Source organism: Gracilinanus agilis, chromosome 2 (genome assembly GCF_016433145.1).
Source record: "Gracilinanus agilis isolate LMUSP501 chromosome 2, AgileGrace, whole genome shotgun sequence".
Lineage (NCBI taxonomy): Eukaryota > Metazoa > Chordata > Mammalia > Didelphimorphia > Didelphidae > Gracilinanus > Gracilinanus agilis.
Window position 1 is genome coordinate 662,687,132 of NC_058131.1, and position 15,205 is coordinate 662,702,336.

At 38.0% G+C, this 15,205-nt stretch overlaps 1 protein-coding gene across 1 annotated transcript in view; it reads right to left on the bottom strand.

The window, feature by feature from the left end:
- The window catches only part of RET (ret proto-oncogene), a 62,172-nt gene extending 59,072 nt beyond the window's left edge, over positions 1-3,100 (bottom strand). The window contains 1 exon segment of the mRNA XM_044660238.1: positions 3,001-3,100. Coding sequence (XP_044516173.1) covers positions 3,001-3,100 — 100 coding nt within the window.
- Between the last annotated feature and the right edge of the window lie 12,105 nt (positions 3,101-15,205).

A 15,205-nucleotide genomic window follows, 5' to 3' on the forward strand; every position in this document is an offset into this window, starting at 1 on the left:
ATGGTGTGACAGTTTCATCCTATGTGCCTGAGTTTTATTTTTGGAACCAGTCAAAGATCATTATGAGCCAAGTGTAGGCAAAACTGGGTATTGTTCAATTGGGAAATATAATTTTAAATTATAAATTAGATGTGATTCATCAGATGAAGATACTCCTGTTTTTTGGGTTTTTTTGGACAGTTCATAAACTAGCTTTCAAGGTGGGTTTTATAATACAATCTCCAGAGGTATTTGAAACAGATGTATTGTGGTTGGAATAAGGCAAGACCAGGCCAAGTAAGGAAGGAAACATTTATTAAGAGCTTCCTATGTGTCAGGGCATTGTGCTCCACACTGAGGATGTAGACACAAACAAAAGAAAGTCCCAGTCCAGGAGAAGTTTCTATTCTAATGAAAGAATAGCACATTAAATTAAAGAAAGCAGTCCATTAAAGAGGGCTGAAGGCGGAGCGGTATACCCATGTTGGACTATGGTACTGATGTCCATTAAGTCAGAATTAGGAATAGGAAGGGAATGCAGGTTGGAAAATGAGCCTTTCCACAAAAGCCAGGAAATCCCAGGGAAAGCTTACCAATGGGAGAGGGGAAATGACATGGGAAAAGAAAATTCCTAGAGGGGGAAGCCCCAGGCATAGATAGATATTATAACAGTCCTGGTGCTGAGGGAAGTTCCAGGGTGAGGCAGCAGCGCTCAGGGCATGATGACCAAGTCCAGAAACTTGAATCAGGAAATGAAATAAATATTTTTTTTTCTATTTCATACCAGGAAAAACAATATTTATATTAGGGCTACAATTTCTGCTATTACCAGCAATGAAATACTCAGAAAGGCAATAGAGAGGATGTCATCTGAGCCATGTATGACCAGAAAAGAAAGCAGGATAGTCTTATATCAAGACAGAGAGAAAAGCATCCTATTGCCTTTATGTCTGGCTGGCATCTACACAATATTAAAAGATATGAAGGGAGACACTCTATCTCCAAAAAACTGTTGGGTAGATCTCCTGGGGAAGATTTACAAGAAGACATTGGCAAGAGCAGTAAAGGATGAGGAGGAAACTACTGGCAGCTCGACTCAGACTGATGAGATCATAGAGCCATCAAAGTATCAGTCTGGTATGTTGGTTAAAAAGTAAGTCTTGTTACTTTATAGTTACGTTAAAAAAAAAGTAGTGATAATAATAATAATAATAGTAATTCACATACCACTTTTTGCTATTCAGTTGTTTTTCACTAGTGTCTGAATCTTCATGATCCATTTGGGTTTTTCTTGGCAAAGACCATGGAGTGTGATTTGCCATTATTTCCTACTCCAGTTCATTTTACAGGTGAGGAAACTGAAGTAAACAGTGTTAAATGCCTTGCACAGGGTCACATATCTAGTGTCTAAGACTGCATCTGAACTCAGAAAGACAAGTCTTCCTGACTTCAGGTCTGGTACTATCTACTGGGTCACCTAGCTGTCCACAAATCGCTAGAGAATTTTAAAAGCACCCTCCTTAAAAAAATGTTCTTGGGGGCACCTGGGTAGCTCAGTGGATTGAGATCCAGGCCTAGAGACAGGAGGTCCTAGGTTCAAATCTAGCCTCAGACACTTCCCAGCTGTGTGACCCTGGGCAAGTCACTTGACCCCCATTGCCTACCCTTACCACTATTCTGCCTTGGAGCCAATTCAGTGTTGATTCCAAGATGGAAAATAAGGGTGTGTTGTTTTTTTTTAAGCGTCATTCTCTGTGTGATCCTGGACAAGTCACTTTATCCCCATTGCCTAGCCCTTACTGCTCTTCTGCCTTGGAAGTAATATACACTATTGATTCTAAGACAGAAGATAAAGATTTTTTAAAAAAGCATAAAAGAGAGGATATAAGGGAATTAGAAGCCAGGCGGGAGAGAAACAGTGCCTGAGGCACTGAAAGACTGCTAAGGTGAGAAGGATAGACTTCTTCTGTTTAGCTCTAGAAGGCAGAATTAGGAATAATAGATGCAAATTCCTAAAAAGTGATTTTTGGACTTGACCAACCAACAAGCATTTATTAAGCACCTACCTACTATGGGCCAGCTACTGTACTAGGTGCTAAGGATACAAATAAAATCAATGAAACAATCTCACAAGACACTCACATTCTCAAGTCCCACCTCCCACTGTTAGTACCCTCCTTCTAAGATAACCTTCCATTTACAATGTATATATATAATATGTACATAGTTATTTACATGTTGTCACCTCTATTAAAATGTGAGATCCTGGACTATGTTTTTGTTTTTCTTTGTATCCCCAGTACAGCGTTTGGCATATAGTAAGTTCTTTTTAATTTTTTTTTTAAACTTTTACCTTGTGTCATAGAATTGATACTAAGTATTGGTTCTAAGGCAAAAGAGCAGAAAAGGCTAGGAAATGGGGCTTATATGACTTGCCCAGGATCACAAAGCTAGGACCTATAATGGGTATTTAGTAAACTCTAGTTGATTGACTAGTAGAACATAAAGAGAATAAATATGAAATCACTGACTACAGAGTAGATTGGTCAGGAAGGATCAAGAAGATAACAGGAGCTGCCCAAACAGAAAAGGAGGGAGGACTTTTAGGGTATGCCACAAAGGAAATTCTTCATTAGAAATCATTTGGACCAGCTGGCCACTGAAGTCCCTTTTTTTCATAACAAACTTATGAATTAATGTATTACAAATGAGAAAAACACATTCTGTTTGTGTAGGAATGCTTTATAAGATGCAAAGTCACACAAGAGAAGTTGGGAACTAAACCTGAGTACTCTCAATTTGAGTCACAGACTATTAGTGCTGGGAAAGTCTTAGAAGTCACCTAATCCAAACCCCTCACTTTATAATGTACAGAGAGCCAAGAGTGACTTGTCCAAAGTCATAAGGCACATTAGTGATGGATCCTGAACTGGCATCCAGGTCTCTAGATTCCCAGGCCAAGCTACGATGCCTAAAATTATCTCTTGATAAATACTCTTCAGAATTATGAAATCCTCTAACTGTTTTCTAGTATTAGGGAGGGGGAAGTAGCAATCTGGGAATCAATTTCAGTAAGACTGGGCATCGTGAAGAGCTCGGGGTCCTTCATTACCAACACCATCTTTACCTATTAGTTGCTTCCTGAATTCTTCTTCTGGCACATCCAGCCAATTTTCTGAAATTTCTTTCTCATCAGCTCATTATCTGAATGCCCTCACTGTCTTCCTTAAAACCATCAGTCCTCCTGGATTACTCAGAACATTCATTAATCCACACACCCTTCCTCCCTACTCCTCCCCTGCACCCAACCCTTTCCTATATTCTCTTCTGAATTAGTTTTAATTTAATTTCCACTTCTGTCCTTTGAAGCTTCTGGTCCATGTTGAGTTGGAAGTAATTACTTCAGATGATATCATCTGCTCCATTTAAAACCAGTCTTGTTGTGATTAGGCTGCCTGTTAAGCATTAATCTTTTGTTTTACATAATATCAGTCTTTAATAGATGATCATTTTTCTTACCCCTTTGATATTTTATCCCCAAATCGATATTCACGCCCCTCTCCTTCAGCTTTCAAAAGCTGTAATTGTTTGTCTAATTGGAGAAAGTGCTTTCCTGTTTGAAATCTCCTGCTTCTTCATAATGCACATCAAAATTGGTCCACTGTGCCCCAACACAGGGGGCCTTCGGATACTCTTTTTTGAAAATCTGTGGGAAGTGGGCCCTGAAGAGGTCATCTCAATTCTGCCTTATTGTTTTCTCCCAACAAACAAGTCTTCCCAATGTGGCAGACCACATGTTTCAGAAGCAAACGATTTGGTCTCCCCAAATACATGCAGAATCTTAGCACACTGCATTCTTTCTAGGCCAGGGGTTCTTAACTTGAGGTCTATAAACTCAGGTTTTAAAAAAAATCTATTTTCAAAATTATATTTCAATAGAATTTGTTATGCATTAAAAACATTATTTTGAGAAGGATTCAAAGAGCTTCAGAAGACTGCCAAAGGAATATGTGACACCCACCCCCACCCCCACCCCAGGTTAAAAATATCCACTCTCGGGAACCTAGTTTGCCTATGGAAAAGAAATAGCATTATGCAGTGAACATTTATTAAACATTTGCTAAGTGCCTAGCTTGGTGCTAGAGATATAAAGACAACAAAAAGAAAGTAAGTCCTTGCCCTCGAGGACATTACATTCTACTAAGGGAAACAACTTTACAGATATAAGTACATAGAAAATAAAAAAAAAGTAATATGGGGGGGGGGCAAGGTAAAACAGGTATAAGTGAATTGGATCAGGAAAGCCTTTATGTAAAAAGTTACACTTGAGCTGTGTTCTGAGAGAAACAGGATTCAGTGAGGAAGAATAGTAGACAGAAAGTGGAAAGGCAAAACCAAATGAGAAATTCCTTTGAGGAAAAGTTTTACATCAGACTCAAATTCTGACTCACAAAGCCCAGTCCCTTTATTGGGCCACAGAAAAAAAAAGAATCGGTTTGGTTGTGAGACCAAATTCCATATTTAAGGAAAAAATGGACAAACTGGAGCATGTCTAGATTAAGGAAACCGGGGTGAGATAGAGAGGAAGAGTTGAAGAAGCGGTGGATATCTAGCCTAAAAAAAAAAAAGGCTGGTTGGGGTGGGGGACATGATGGTTGCCTTCAAGTATCTGAAGGTCAGTCATTTAAGTAAAAGATTAGATGTACTTTGCTCAGACTAGTTGGCAGGACCAGGATCAAAGATAAAAAGCTGCAGAATATTGGGCAACTAGGTGGCTCCCACCAAAAATTAAAGGTTAAAGAAAAAACAAAAGCTAGGGTTTGTTCATACTGTCAGAACACATTCAGATTACATGGTTTACAGATGGGCTGTCTATTGTACTTTACCAACTGGCTGGTTTTAATGGAACAAATCCCCTTCAGAATCACTCCCAGAAAACATCTCCACGACTTATTCTTCTACTTGTGAACCAAGTTCTGCTTGCCCCCAGGGCACACGTGTGGTCCACTCTGGAGGATTTGGGGAGGAGGGGTGGGAGAGGGTAGATTCGGATATTTTCCCAACAACAGTTGAGTTCTACTTCAAGAAGTCTGGGATTTAAACAACTTAAAGAAAGAAACATGCTTAATCAGGAAATGAATGAAATAAGAAACTTGGAGAATCAAGTTCACATAACATACATAATGCTACACAAACAATCTGCCCAGCCCAATTGTCTTTCAACAGACTCAGATCTTCTCTGAAGATAAGGTTACTCTTATAGCACAGAATCCATTGAAGACCATTATTTGTGTTTATTACTCAGGGAGGAAAAGAGACCTTGTTATTAAGAGAAATTATACACTCAGAAGCTTCATTCAACTCTAAAGGCAGGACACTAGCCAGGTAGAAACTCTTGATAATATTAGCAGGAAGAAAAACTAAGATTTGCTATTAATAAGGCACCATCTGTGGTGGAAGATCAGATTTCAGCAATCAATTAGCTGTGGGTTTGGGGCACCCATTTATTTTTCTGGGCACTTATTATTACCAATTGGCAATTAAAGGCTAGAGTTAATATGAACCTATTTGACTGAGCCTTGCTCTACAACTGAAAAACTTAGGACAAATGATCATTTACAGCCAGAGAAAGTATCCATTTTGATGAGAACTATTCCTGATAGAAGTCAGAAATAGACAGTTAGGCCTTCCCCATTCCCTGCCCCAAGTTTATTAACCCAGTAAACAGACCTTCTCCTATTCTGTATTTTTATCAGTTACTTAATATAACAATGACATAACAATGCTTGTTGAACAAAAATCTCAGAAGAATAATATTTTAGAGAAGGAGAATGATAACAGCAGATATCTCTATAGTGCTTTCCATATATTATCTCATTTGATCCTTATAACAACCCTGAGAAGCAGGTACTATTATAATTGTTGTTCCCACTGTATAAGAAATGAAGATTAGATGAGGTTAATAAATTTGCTAGAGGTAACATAGTTAGGGAGGATTTAAATGAGCTCGGTACTTTACCTACTCTACTATCTTACTGCCTCTAGAGAAAAGAATCATTTCCCAAATAATCAATTCCAAATAATTCTAAATTCCAAATAATCAACAAGTGGAAAGCTGAGCTGAAGACGACAAAATGAAATAAGTATAAAACTAAAGCCCATAAAACAAAGGTGACAGGCATGGCTTGTCAAGAGAGTCAGTATGAAAAACATGGGGCAGAATTAATCAACCCCTAACTCCATATGAATCAACTATGTTATGCAGCTAATTAAAAGGTCAATGTAATATTAGACTGTACTGGCAGAGGGCAGGAGAGGCTAAGAGGTAGGGAGGGACAATCCCATTCTATTCTGGACTTCTTAGTCCAGTTCTGGAAGTTTGTGACAAGTAGGGTTGCAGATTACACTTTAAGATGATTTTTTTTTTAAATCACCCAGAGGAGAATGAAAAGAATTTTTAAAAGTTTAGATGCTATTATCACAGGAAGGATGATTTAAGTACCAAGAGATGCTTCACAATTAGAAGAAAAGACTCAAGGAAGATTTGCAACTATGGTCAAGTATTTGAAGGGCTGTCATTTGAAAAGCAAAACAGACTTCTGTGTTTCTCCAAAGGACAGAATTCACTGAGTCAAAGTTACTGGGAGCCACTTTGGGGATCAGTATTCTAATACAAAGAAAATCTGGGATCATATTGATGCAAGTATTGCCTCTAGCAGATGAGACCATCCATGCCTACTCACCATTTGAGACTCTGGGCTGTCTACCATCTATCCCTTGTTCTCAACATGGGTCCAATTCAACTTCCTTTTTCAGTCATCCATTTCTTTGATGACACAGTCTCAGTATGATGAGTGAATTTGTATTTAACTAATTCATTTATGCACTTAAGCTCTTTGAATGCAGGGTTTTCAACTTTCTGTATTCATGTCTTGCTTCCCCAATAATTCTATAAGCTTCTTAAATCTTCCTCTTGAAACTACTTTCCCCCTGTTTCCTTGTTTGGGGCTTGGGTATGTGCTAAGAACTTAAGCTAAATGAGGATTTGGCCATAGGGTGTGCTTGTTAGGGTGTTTGTCATCCAGTAAGGGAGTGAAAAATAAATTATTTGGGGACAGCTGGGTAGTTCAGTGGATTGAGAGTCAGGCCTAGAGACAGGAGGTCCTGGGTTCAAATCCAGCCTGAGACACTTCCCAGCTGTGTGACCCTGGGTAAGTCACTTGACCCCCATTGCCCACCCTTACCACTCTTCCAAGGAACCAATACACAGAAGTTAAGGGTTTAAAAAAAGAAAAAAAGAAAAATAAAGTATTTGTCTCAAAGGGCAATTTAATACTTAATATAATCATCACATAAAAATGTTAATGCAGACCCAATATTCTGGAGGACTTCATGGTTGGACTATATTTATGAATGCTATCCCATTCAAGCCAAAGGAATTAATTTTATCTTTATTTCCATAACGGGAAGTGTGGTAAAATGGTCAGATGGCCAGCCTTAGAGACAGGAAGACTCAGATTTCCCATCTGACCTCTGATACTGTTTAGCAATGGGACCACGGAGAAGTCAATTAACCTTCCAACGCCATCAACAGTTCTCTTAAGACTGTAAGGAATTGAAGTGTCAACCTGCATTGTTGAAGGGAATTTCCACACACTGAGTTATTTTTCTTTTCTTTTAATGGATCTGTGATTTAATCAACATAGGGAGCTCCCATTGAGTAATTTTCTCTACCAGTATAGATCTGTAACTTCTCTGGAAAGGGAAAACATTTCAATTTTATTGAAGCTGGCTTCTGCTCACTATCATCATCCTAGCCATGCATATTGTTTGTTGGAAGTGCATTTCATGGACCATGCATTTTGCTTATCATTGCCATTGGAAGGAATTGTAGATACAATGTCACATATCCACATTTTAATACATGATTCTAAAGAGGAAGTACTGGTTATTACCAACTCTGTGAATTTCATACATGGCCCATAATATATAACTATGTCATGGGAAATCCATGATCCTGTTTTCCTATATGCCAAAATACCTTCTTTTTATATTCTAAAATCTATTTTGCAAATTTCCCATGGCATATTCAAATATTTGAAAGTTTCCTCGGGGTACCAAGAGTGCAACTTGTCCAGGGTCACATAATGCAGAGGCAAAACTTGAATCCGAGCCTTTGGGATTCTGAAGCCAGTTTTCCATCAGTTCCTTATCATCCATGAAATCACAGAGGGAACAGAAGTAGGGTGAGGAAAGGGGGCAAGATTATGTTTAAGTGAACTCTAGAAAGGTCATCTTCCCAATCAAACATTTTTCAAAGAGAGCCTAGATAGCAGCAAAGATAACCTATAGCAGCATCTGAGAGTTCTACACTTAATGTTTTGAACAAAATGGAGGAGATGTAAGGGAAGTTTGGAGCGTAAGGGGTCAGGAGGTTGAAAAAAAACACACAGATTTTGAGGTGAAAAGTACCTTAGAGATCATCTAGTCCAACTTCATTTCATCTATAGAGAAACTGAGGTCCCAAGAATTGAATTGAATTGCCTGAGCTCATGGAATATATATATATAATATTTTTTAAAAGTTCAAACTAGGTCCTCAAATCACAGTGTTCTTGCCATTATACTCCAAAGTAGAGATGCCTTCTTTTCATATTCTAAGAGCTGTTTTGTAGATTTTTCCATATTTTGTAGGTTGATATGTGAATTTCATGGAGTTGGTCAAATAAATGGTATTTCATGCTTAGGATCATGTATTATAAAAATGTGCAAATATGCCATCGTACCTATAATACCTTTCAAAGACAATGATAAACAGAATGCATGTGGTCCATGAAATGAAATCCTGCCAAAAACCATATATATGGCTAGGATGATGATAGTGAGCAGAAGCAAACTTAAATAAAATTAAAATGCTTTCCAGTTGGTTTCTTTGTTTGAACTGGAATGGTTTAATGTTTCTCTCTATCTCCTGGGTCAGAGATCCTTTCTTATTAAATAAACGGCAGAAAATGAGAAGACCCAAGAAATGATGGTTAAAAAAAGAACACTGGCTTGGGATTTAGGAGTCTTGAGTTGTAATCCATGCTCTACCATCTGCGTTACCTTAGGCAAGTTATTTTATCTCCTCTGTGCCTCAGTTTCTTCATTTATAAAATGGGATGAATAGTTGAGATAACTCATTTATACTTTTTTCATCCTGTACAACTGTTGTCTCTATCTGCCCAAGAACTATTTGAAGCACCAAATGTCATCTTCTATTTTTTAATATCCTGTCAACACCAGTGAGGCACTTGGGCTAACAGTGCACTGCTCTTAATTCATGACCTGCCTACTTCCTTTAATATCATGCCAAAGATGCTAATACTTATAGACAGGTCATTATCATATTTATGTCAAAGCCTTTTCATCATCATCACAATAATAATAATTATCATACTTTAACTGTCAATTGCTCCTGCAGTTTGGTTTCTTCAGAAATTGGTGTTCCAAGACTGATAACCATGTAGTGTCACTGAAAGGAGACTGCTGTTAAAAGATGGGTTTTTGCATCTGGAAATCGTTTGGGACCACTGAAAGTGCCATACAATTTCCCAAACGCATCATCTGGCCCAGTCTTTTCCTCATATTCCATTTTAGGACCAAGGTCAGCATCTATCCCAAGTGTCCTACTGTCCAGATCTATTGAATTAACTCAACAGACTACCTTTCCTATCACATATTATAATTTGGACAATGAATATCCTCCATTTGGATTATTTTTCTTGTGAAATCATCTCCATGTTTGCCTGAAAACAAGACAACTGATTTCATGGAAAATCCATTTTCCATTTGTACTTTGTATAGGACATCCTGGATGATAGCTACAAACATCTTGGGTTAACAGCTGGTAATTGACAGAGAACCATTTAACCAGTTATTTCAGTGTTTGCATAAATTGAGCAATCTGGAACCATCTTAATATATACACAGGGTGCATCCTCTTTAGGAAGAGAGCCTTTGAGGCCACATTTGGACCTGTTGTATAATTTTATTTTTTTATAAAAATCAATCAATTAACCAGTATTTTTAAGCAACTATTATGTAGCAGGGACTGGTGAGGATAGAATATAAAATTAAAACATTTCCTGACATCCCCTTATTTAGGATATAAAATTAAAACATTTCCTGACATGCCCTTATATTCTAAGGGAGGAAACAACATCTATACTTGCCAGTACATTCAAAATTGCTACAAAATGAATATGAAATGAATACACTAGCAGCTAGGAAGAAAGGAGGAATTAGAACAAATAAACTCAGGGGGCTCTTGTACTCTCTCTACCTTCTAGTCTGTTTAGGTCACTGGGAAGACATAGTCTACTATAGAAAATTATTTTCAATGGCCTACCTCTTCTTATCTCATATTTTTACTAACAATGTCTTTGATTAATTCATAGACTATTTTCATGAATGATTTTTATCATGATTTGAAAGCATAGATTGGTAGCTGCTAACATCTCAATCTTATCTGGGGGAGAGGAAGTAATGGTGCTGTCTGTGACTCTTCTTCTCCCAATCCTGTGGTAACTTTCCCTCTCTCAGATAGCTTAAATCATCGATGCCTCAGTGTTTTCAAATGCATTTTCCCTAGCATAGATTTCTTCTCTGTGTACTTGGTCTGGGTCCAGATGCTCTTCATGGTTTCATTTCCCTCAGTGTTCTAACTACGTCTTCAGATCATCAGGGAGTCTATATGTGGGAGATTCACTGAAACTGATGATAAGAAAAGACTGCTACAGGAACACCACAGGAGGTGGGAGACTATGGATGCAGAATATTGCACATGAGGTTAGACTAGATTGAAGTTATCTTTTCTGGATTCCATTTTTCCTCTGTTTACTTATTTATTTTTGTTATAGGTGATGACTTGCTAGAGAAAGGAGGGAGAAAGGCAAACATTTACAACTGAGGCAGTGGAAAAACAAAAGGTGGTATTAATATTTTTAAACTTGGGCACAGCTAGGGAGCATAGTGGATGGAGAGCTAGGCCTAGAGACAGGAGGTCCTGGGTTCAAATGCGACTTCAGATATGTCCTAGTTGTGTGACCCTGGGCAAGTCACTTAACCCCAACTGCTTAGCCCTGGCCACATTTCTGCCTTAGAACCAATACTCAGTTTCAATTCTAAGATGGAAGATTAAGAGTGTAAAAAATTATTTTATTCTTAAAAAGAAACACTAAAGATCTTTTCAGTTTTTCATCTGCTTGTTTATCCTTCTACTGTTCTTTGCGCTATCTCTGGAAACAATAATACTTGACTGACTATCATCTTCCACAATGTTTTGCAACTGAGCTCATACTTAAAACAAGAGATGTTCATGTCTACCCTTTCTGCCATTTATAAAACATAGAAAATCAAATGTGAAATATGTAATTCCTACCAATACTCTTGCCCAAAGAATATAGAATTTCAAGAGCTGGATAGTCTACTACTGGATTTGGAATCAGGAATGTCTGGGTTTGAATCCCACCTTTTACACTAAGGAGCTGTGAGATCAGGGGCAAGTTACTTAATCTCTGGAACTTTCTCTTAAAAAAGAATGAATAGGGGGGCAGCTGGGTAGCTCAGTGGATTGAGAGCCAGGCTAGAGACGGGAGGTCCTAGGTTCAAATCCGGCCTCAGACACTTCCCAGCTGTGTGACCCTGGGCAAGTCACTTGACCCCCATTGCCTACCCTTACCACTCTTCCACCTATAAGTCAATATACAGAAGTTAAGGGTTTAAAATTAAAAAAAAAAAAAAGAAAAAAAAAAGAATGAATAAATGAGCCCCAAAACATTAAAGTCTAATCAATAGATAAAGATATAATATTTTGCACCTTGTAGCCACATTCCACTCCCAGGGTCCTCTACTTCAATGGAGAGAGGCATATTTTATCCATCATCAATTCCCCAACTGTTCTTGAGTAGAGAAAAGGAACTTGGGAGTAATTAAATTATGTATCATTATCCATCATCACATCCAAATAAGTTCTTCATTTGTACAATCACAATACCTCGTTAAGCCCTCATGTAATATTAGGTTGATGCTTTTTTCTTTAGATTCTCTTGGTGTCAGAGGAATGAGGGCAACTCCCTTACTATGCACTCAAAGGAGGGCAAAATAATGGTATCTGACGACTGGCCACTAATCAGAACATCAAAACATGACCATTAGAACCTGACCTCAGGCAGTGGATAATACAACCATGGTTCAGAAATCTGTAGCATTGAGCCATTATTTCTAACATTATCTTGCCCCAGAACTAACATCTTGATCAGCCATTAGTTGCAATTCAGACAATAAACACTGAAATTAATGACTGCATTAAATCATATCCCCATGCATAAACCATGAAATCTCATTTAACATTAATCTTTAGATTTAAATCCATCAGCATATTTGCAAGTTTAAGTATTGATTTTTCATTTTTTGTACATGCAATAAAGCCAATCATTATTTTGTAATTAAATAGTACCTTTAAAAAAAAAGCCTTCGGAAGTTTGGTCCTTTCCCAACTACCTCCTCCTCCTATGTGCCACAAAGTGCTTGTAATCAACAATGTACTCCAAAAATATTTCACACTTATTTGGTCTACAGTTCAATACAGGAAACACACACACACACACACACACACACACACACACACACGAAGAAAAGTCCAAGGGGCATTGAGGAAAAGGAAGTAACTAGAGTTCTGTATTATGTCCTGTCACTTAAGTTTCATCAGGTCAGGGATGGAGTTGTATCTTTCTCCAACTAGCATCATCATCATCATCATCATCATCATCATCATCATCATCATCACTGACATTTTGTATAAATTTTGCAAAGGGCTTTGCATACCTTATCTCATTTGATGCTTGAAAGAATCCTATGAGGTAAGAGCTATTATTGTGGTCATTTTCCAGATGAGCAAACTGAGGCTTACAGAGATCAAGTGACTTGCTCAGGATCACAGACTAGTGTCAGATCCTGCTCTATCCAAACAAAAATTATTTTAATGTTTGTTGAATCAATCTGAAAGATGGAGGCTGTTTCTTAAATTGGCTCCTTCACTAATTTATGCACAGAGTAAGCACAACCCCTCCATGGCCAACCCCCCCCCAATTAGGCAACCCAACATAGAAATGCTTATCATTGACAAGGGCAGGGAAGTTTTCCCTATGACTCTCTTACTTCTCTTGCCACAGATGATACCAGGTTTCTTGGAAACTGAAACATAAGACTTAAGCTAATGCTCCTAGCAAAAAAAGAAGTAAAACTTTAAAGTCTGTACTCACTCGGCACCTCCCTAAAATTAAAAGCAGAAAAGGCATGTTGTGGAGAAAGGCGGGTGGAGTCCATGAAAAAGAAATTCACTTAAAACAACATGAGCTGTGGGCTCAGCTTACCTTATAAACAACTGAGTGAGGCAGATGACATTTTTATGATGACCCAGAAGAATCTCTTTAACAGTCAATTTCCTAATGCTCTCCTCCTCGATAGGGAATGAAAAACAGGCCCAGGAGCTGCCTTTTGCCTGCCCGGCAGGCTGGCTGGAGCTCAGGGCTGGCTCCTTGCTGCCCTTGCCCAGGGAGCCAATGGGAAGAGAAAGTCTGCCCCTGCTCAGCAGCACCCAGACAACAGAGGGTGAGGGGAGCCGGTCATTGTGTCTATTTCTCTGTCTCTGAGACTGCCTTTAAGGCAAGAGTCTCTGAAGGAGAAAAGAAAACTGTTCCACTCACAAAAAGCCAGCCCCAAGAGAGAGCCAGAGCCTCCCAAGCTGCCTCTGGGTGCCAGGTATAAAGAGGCTCATTTAGAGAGCACCAGAAACAGATTGGTGGAAGGGGGTGAAGGCAAAAGAGGGAGGGAGGGAGTGTTAACAAGATGCATGTGTCTGTCTAGCCATGATAAAGAAAAAGAATCTTCAAAATACCATCCATCCAGCCATCCATTCACTATAAAGAATTCAGGCCAAATGGTAGGTATATGCCAGTCTTCAAATGCATGTGTTTGCAATGTTAGGATAACTATATATGAATACTTAGGCTGACTGTGACTTAATGTGTAAATGTCTGCATAGATAATCATTTGGCTGGGGCAGCGAGATGGCTCAGCTGATAGAGAGCCAGGCCTGGAGACAGGGGGTTCTGGGTTCAAATCTGCCCAGGGACATGTCCTAGCTCTCTGTCTCTGGGCAAGTCCCTAACCCTCCATTTCCCAGTCTTTACCGCTTTTCTGCCTTGGAACCAAATACTCAGTATCCATTCTAAGACAGAAGGTAAAGGTTTATGAAAAATTAAATTAAAAAAATGAACATTTGCCTTCAAGAATATAAGAGATGATAAATGTTTCTACAGCCCTAACTTTGTTTCTGAGCTTCCATTCCCCTCCATTCTTCAAGTGGCAGCTAGATGGTCGTGGTGGATAAGAGGGCTGGCCAGAATCAAATTTGAATCCTGCTTTCAAGGCTTACTGGGCAAATATTGAAATTCTAGGTCTCAGTTCATAATAGCATCTGCCTCACGGAATTGTGAGAATTAAATGATATAATACACATGAAATGATTTGCAGACTTTAAGCACTATATAAATCTTACTTATTATTATCATCATTATTACTTGTAGGTAGAAGAGTTAATGCTTGTTTGGTATTGTGACTATATAGATATAATATATAAGAATATATATAATATAAGTATAAATATATCACGTATAATATATTTATATTTGTATATATGTGTATAGTTTATATTGTAAGTTAAGTTTTGCAAGGATTTGCAAGAAGCCCTGTCTCATGCCCCAGGACGGCATCAGGAAATCTCCCAAGATTCCAAGTGTCCAACTGCAAACCCTGTCCACAGGCGTGGCTTCTTGCAAATCCTTGCAAAACGTAACTTACAATATATGAATATTAAATAATTATTAATATTTATATTTATTATACTACTAAGATAAAGAAATATATGCGATATATATATAAACTATACACACATACAAATATAAATATATAATATATATTTAAATATATAAAATAAATTATGATTTTTAATTTTAATTTTATTAAAAATAAAATTTTATATATAAATATGTATATATAAATATATAATATGTATATATATAAATATATAAAAACACCACCACTATGACTATACTGGGATGGGGAGATCGGGGGGCACTGGCTACACTCCCCCTGGAAGGGACTCCAGACTACTGCTCCCTATT